This window comes from Bison bison, unplaced genomic scaffold (genome assembly GCF_000754665.1).
Source record: "Bison bison bison isolate TAMUID 2011002044 unplaced genomic scaffold, Bison_UMD1.0 scf7180017864525, whole genome shotgun sequence".
Classification (NCBI taxonomy): Eukaryota; Metazoa; Chordata; class Mammalia; order Artiodactyla; family Bovidae; genus Bison; species Bison bison.
In genome coordinates, this window is record NW_011495076.1 from 12,015,549 (window position 1) to 12,021,548 (window position 6,000).

The window sequence follows — 6,000 nt, forward strand, 5'->3', positions numbered from 1 at the left end:
CTAGGTGGCTTTAAAAAACAAACATTTATTTCTCAGAATTCTATAGGCTGGGAATTCCAAGATCAAGATGCCAGCAGATGTGGTGTCTAGTGAGAGTCTGCTTCCTGGTCCACAGATTGCCATCTTTTTGCTGGGTACTCACATGGTGGAAAGAGGGCAAGAGAACTCTGTGGAATCCCGTTCATAGGGCATTAATAGTCAACACAGTAGAAACTCAAAATATAATTGCTGGTCTCTATTTCTTACTGATTGTTCTAAGAATGCCAGGTGATTTATCATAAGAATTAAATTTAAAAGCTGGATTTTGTTCTGTCCTTAGAAATATCTCCATGACAACCAAAAGGAACTCCTTATTTCTTGCAAACATTGCTTCAGGAGTATTTTGAGAGTTAAAGTGGTTACCCAATTACTTAGAATTTTAGCAAGAAGAGAAAGTGAGGAGTTAATGATAGAAACACATTCTTGGCATTTTATAGCAATAGGTATCCTTCCAGAGAAAGGGCTAATGATCAACTGAAAAGATATTTGCATCTGTGACATAACCTCTGCTTGAGACTCCACGCAGTCATCTCACTTTTCCCCAGCTTTCATGTCTTCTCTGTTTCATCTCATTTTTTATACCAAGCCACACTCATCCTAGTTCATGATCAAAAGTTTTGAACTTGTCGGCTGTACTAATAACATTTCCTCTGTGCTATCAGAAACTATCTAGATGTGGAGTCTTTCTCTTTAGGCACACTTAACTTGTACAGCCAAGATTACTGAAACAAGGAGTATTTGGCAAGGCAAACATATTGTGAAATTTGTTTTAATGCTTTGACTCACAAGTGGCTCTTGGGAGCTCAGAGTTGAAGTTTTTTATTGGTGTTTACTCTGGTGCTCCAAGAGTATATTTGAGTGTTTAAGAAGAGGTCAAGCAAACAGTTTCTGGCATGAGAGAAAGTTCCTTGGAAACCTGACTTGTACTTTCTAGCTAAAATTCTCTATCATATTTTCTTTATGGAAAATAATAGTACCTACCCTGTAGGCTTATAGTGAAGACTAAACAAAATACATATTTAAAGCACTTAACACAATGCCTGGCTCAGTTACCATCATATATGGTGTTCTCCAGATAGAGTCTTAACAGGTAATGAACCAAATCAATCTATCCAAGTTCCAGTGGCGCAAAGAACATCTTTGTGAAAAGAGAAATATTAATTCTTTCTGGGAAATGGATATTTGATTGGGCTTCCATATTTGATAAAGTCAAGAGTAAGTGTTAGTCACTGAGTCGTCTCTGACTCTCTGGGACTCCATGGACTGTAGCCTGCCAGGCTCCTCTGTTCATGGATTTTTCCAGGCAAGAATACTGGAGTGGATAACCATTCCCTTCTCCAGGAGATCTTCCCAACACAGGAATCAAACCCAGATCTCCTGCGCTACAGGTGGATTCTTTACCATCTGAGCCACCAGGGAAGCCCAAAGTCAAAGATGATGACCTATTAAATTAAGAAGAGATTGCTTATTGTAGATATGGGGAATGATATTAAAGAGATCAAAAAGATACGAGAAAAAAAAGTAGGAGCTGATCGTTATGTAGGAGCTCTGAATAGAAGGGAAGGTATAAGAGAAACAGACACAAAATTCAAATATCTATAGGAAGGTTCAGAAGGATGAATAATCTCCATTGAAGTAGAAAGCACAGAATGAGGCAGAGAACAGAATCAGTTTATTAAAAGAGGCTGTTATGTTGTTTTGGTTTTTACTTGTGTGTGAGAAAAGGAATTTTTTTCCCTTTGCAGTTTGAAGTGATTGACAACAATCAGAGAAATATTTTTTTAAATGGGGAGCAGGGGAGCATGAGGGGTAGGAAAAACAAGAGGTGATGAGCACCAGAAATAAGTCAAGATAGAAAAAAATGGTTAACTGAAATAATTTGGTGTAGAAGCTTTAGACGTCTGGTGTTCTGATATTCTGCTTGAAACCAGCACCAGCGGAAGGTAGCACTGGTAACTGATTTTTTTTTTTTTTGCATTCCCTACAAAAGTCACAAATAACTATTTGGCCCTAAATTTAGGAATAACAGTAGTTTCCATTCTTTTCCATTCCAACCAAATGACCTTCAGTGTATCACTTAGTTTCTGTGCAAATATAGCCACCCTGCTTAATGGAGTTGTTTTGAACGTGTTGAGTGTTTGGTGTAGAGCAAATGTTTGAAAAAAAAAGTCATGATGTTTAACTTTTACAGCCCTGTGTGAACTTGGTCCATTTCTCTATCAACAATCCAGTCTGTGGGAGCAAATTAGGGATTTGGGGAATCTTCCCAAATTGTTTCAGGGTAAATAGCTCCTTTATTGTGCTGAAGAAAAAATTTACTACTGGTTCCCCAGAACATTTTTATGTTGTGTGTTTGTTAGAGTACTAAGCAGTTCATTCCCATTTTATGGATAAGAAAGCTGAGGTAGAAGTGGTTTATTATTTAATCTCAATCTCACAGATGCCCACATTTGTCCCATGATTCAAACGTGGCAAACAAATGCCCTTTCAGTGAAATGTAAAAGGGTATTTGGATGTCAAGCAATTTCATAAAGTTGGTTTCAAGCCCAGAGCTATGCTCAACATTGTGCACCTTCCTGTGGATAGAATGTTATGGCCTATTTAAGAATGAGAGTGCGTCTAAGCTCTCCTGTAGTCTGAGTGTTCACCTTCTTCTGATCTTATACCTGGACTTCATTATTACTGGGTTCTAGCGACTGGACTGATGGAATTTTATAGCTGAGAACCATCCCAAATTAGAAATACCTGACAACAAGAATGACACCACTCATCAAATCTCCTTTCCAAGACATTGTTAAAACCATTAGGTCTTATTATAAAACCAGGCCAAGAAGCAGAACCTTATTTATAACCAAAGTAATAATGTACGATGGGACAATGGTTTATAAGAAATGACAGCACATCATTTCAAAGTTAGCTGAGGGCCTATTTCGACCTCAAAAGATCTATAAATATGGCTAAAGAGTAGCAAAGCTGGAACCAGTTCCAGGTCTCCAGACTCCCTGTTCACTACACTTTCCTGTATGTCAAGGGAAGCTGCCTGGTGGGAGGGTCAGGAGGATAGATTTAAAAATAATCCAGAATCCTTATAGCATAAGTGAGGTCTTCTGGGGTGAGTTTTGGCTCCTCCAGTTCCCAGTACAATCGTGAGCATGTGTCTGCATGTGCTGGCTGAATGGCTGGAAGATCTCCTTTCCTAGAAATCATTAAAAGATCATAGGCAAAACTCTGTCTTGGGGGTTCAAATGAATTGTCTTCAAGGCAGGAGATTAGAAGATGTATTGATTTACAGTGCAATAAACTGTTGGGTATATCGTTCAAACATCCATGAGCTCATCTAATCTGGTATTACCATTATCATCCACGTTTTCCCCTGATAGTATATTTAAACTGAGCTTGTTGGACTGTTGGACTAAGAGTGCTTTCTGGTTTGTTTCTCAGGTTGTGGTTTCTCGATCAGGATCATTAACTCCTCACGTGAATTTTCGCCTGGATTCCCACCCTGTGTCTCCAGAAGTGATTGTGGAGCACCCGCTAAACCAGAATGGCTATACACTGGTTGTCACTGGGAAGAAGGTAAGCCCTGTTCCATAGGAAGGTTCCATCAATGTGGTTCCTCCTGAGTGGATATTTACAGCCATTGTCACCTGGTCCTTTTTAACTTCTCCCTTCATCTGGATTTATCTCTCTTCTATGAAGCTCTTTCCTGAGTATTCCAGACATCTCCTAAAATCAAGTTAAATTTTTACTTGGGGAAAATTGGACCTATGGGAGGTCATCTTCATGAGGTAAACTTCTCCTTTTGTCCTATATTTCTCAATGAGAAACACAAACACACAAAATGAGAATTACAGTCCTAAGGGCAGAACTCTAGTGCAGGCAGATAACTCCTGAAGTGTATGTTGGAAGAGATTATGCTGGCCAATAATCCCTTTTCCCTGAGAGGAGGTGCATTTTGGTGCCAGAATGATATGTAACCTTACTTAGAATTTCCCAGAGGTTCAAGTGTGTTTTCCAGTAGCTTAAATTATACTCTCTTGTTATTTTAAAATCATCTCAGCAGGGGAGGAATAAATTGGGAGATTGGATCTGACATATATACACTACTATGTGTAAAATAGATAACTAATAAGGACCTATTGTATAACACAGGGAACTCTACTCAATAATCTGTAATGACCGTATGGGAAAAAAATCAAAAAATAGTGGATATATGTATATGTATAACTGATTCACTTTGTTGTATAGCAGAAACTAATACAATACTGTAAATCAAGTATACTCCAAGAAAAATTTTTTTGAAAAGTATATCATCTCAAACTTTTCCCCACTAAATAGAACCTCTCACATTGCGTGATAATGCTTGTGTTCACTGGACAGTAATAGTTACTTTTATCACATATGTGCCAAAAGTGGAAGGAAGGAAAAAAAGTTTTTTTAAGTTTAATCATATTAGCATTATTACATGATGTGCACACATAAGTGGCATCTCTGTTAGACTCTGTAAAATTATATTTGTATGTATCTTTGATGTATTTAGTTTTTATTTAACAAGCAAACAAAACCCTCCTCTGGAAGCTCTTTCCATCACTTGTCTTCACAGATCACCAAGATCCCGCTGAATGGCCTGGGCTGTGAACATTTCCAGTCCTGCAGTCAGTGCCTCTCAGCCCCTTCCTTTGTGCAATGTGGCTGGTGCCATGATAAATGTGTGCGATTGGAGGAATGCTCCAGTGGAACGTGGACTCAAGAGACCTGTCTGCCAACAATCTACAAGGTAGGAGTCTCTGTCAACTGTCGTATGTGTTTTGTTTTGGAAAGCATAAATCCCATGGATTAAAAAATTCAAAATCAAAGTGTTCATTTGTCTGTGAGGCATCAGCCCAAGCACCACCTCCCTCCTTCCAGGTTCTCCCTTTAGGGTGTCTTTGGGCACAAGCCCCTGGACCCTGAACTTGAAGTGCGTGCTTCACACTCTCCTTAGGCAGTTGCTCTCCCTTAGCAGATGTGTGAATAGAAGAGTAGTGGCTAGAGAGCAACACTGCTTCACATTTCCTCACACTGGGACCTGTTCCCTTCTGACCTGCCCATTCTGATTCCTCACCAGCTACTTTATCTACCAGGTGCCCAGACATAAGCCTCCATCATACATAGGGATCTAGTCATCATAACACAGAACCCTAACCTGGACCGTGCAAGCTAGAGGTCCAAGCCATGCTGGAGCAGGCAAACGGGGTTTTGTTCTTTCCAAAGCATAGATGGTGGCTGTCTCATCATTGATGAGAGTAGAGGTTACTTCTCAGGGCAAGTTGGGAGGCAAGTGGATGGTGGACACATAGGTAGCTGTGTGCCTTCTCTCAAAGTTCATGGAAGAGAAGTAAAGACACAGCTGATAACCTCACTAACTTCTATACTCTGCAAGCCAATTCATTCTTTAATTCATTCCAGAAACATTTACTGAGTGCCTACCACACAGCTGTCTCTCTTCTAGACACTGGGGGGACATATTCCCAAACAAGACAAAAGTACCTCCTGCTCTTAGAAAACTGAGCTTCTAGCAGTGCACTTCAGCCATGATATTGTAGACACAGTCTCTCTCTGTTGCCTTGTTTGCTTAAGCATGTATTTGGTGCTCTGAAAATCTCCATGGCAATTTGTAAAAATTTCTTTCTTGATTCAAACACATTTTGCTTGAAGCTACTAACCTGGTAAGGACTCAGTGTGTGTTTTCTCTGCCTGCATGTGGAACAGTTGGACTTCGGTAATAATAAATGATGCATGTGAAAGAATCGAGTTAAAGATCTTGGTCGGTCGCCTGGTTCAAGCCCAAGTAAACAGAGTGTGCAAGTTAGAACAGGATCTGCCCCCAAGCACATGGCTGTTTTCATTTAGCTACGGTTTGGGCAAAGATTTGTACTGGGTGACTGGGTTTTAAACCAAATCATTTTCTGTTAGGTGTGA

General features: G+C 39.7%; 1 protein-coding gene across 3 annotated transcripts in view; it reads left to right on the plus strand.

Moving 5' to 3' along the window:
• MET (MET proto-oncogene, receptor tyrosine kinase) overlaps positions 1-6,000 on the plus strand; it is a 115,414-nt gene that overhangs the window by 65,731 nt on the left and 43,683 nt on the right. For all 3 annotated transcript variants that reach the window (XM_010831211.1, XM_010831213.1, XM_010831212.1), the window contains exons 4-5: positions 3,481-3,615; positions 4,643-4,816. In XM_010831211.1, the coding sequence (XP_010829513.1) occupies positions 3,481-3,615; positions 4,643-4,816 (309 nt within the window). The remainder of the gene's footprint in view (positions 1-3,480; positions 3,616-4,642; positions 4,817-6,000) is intronic.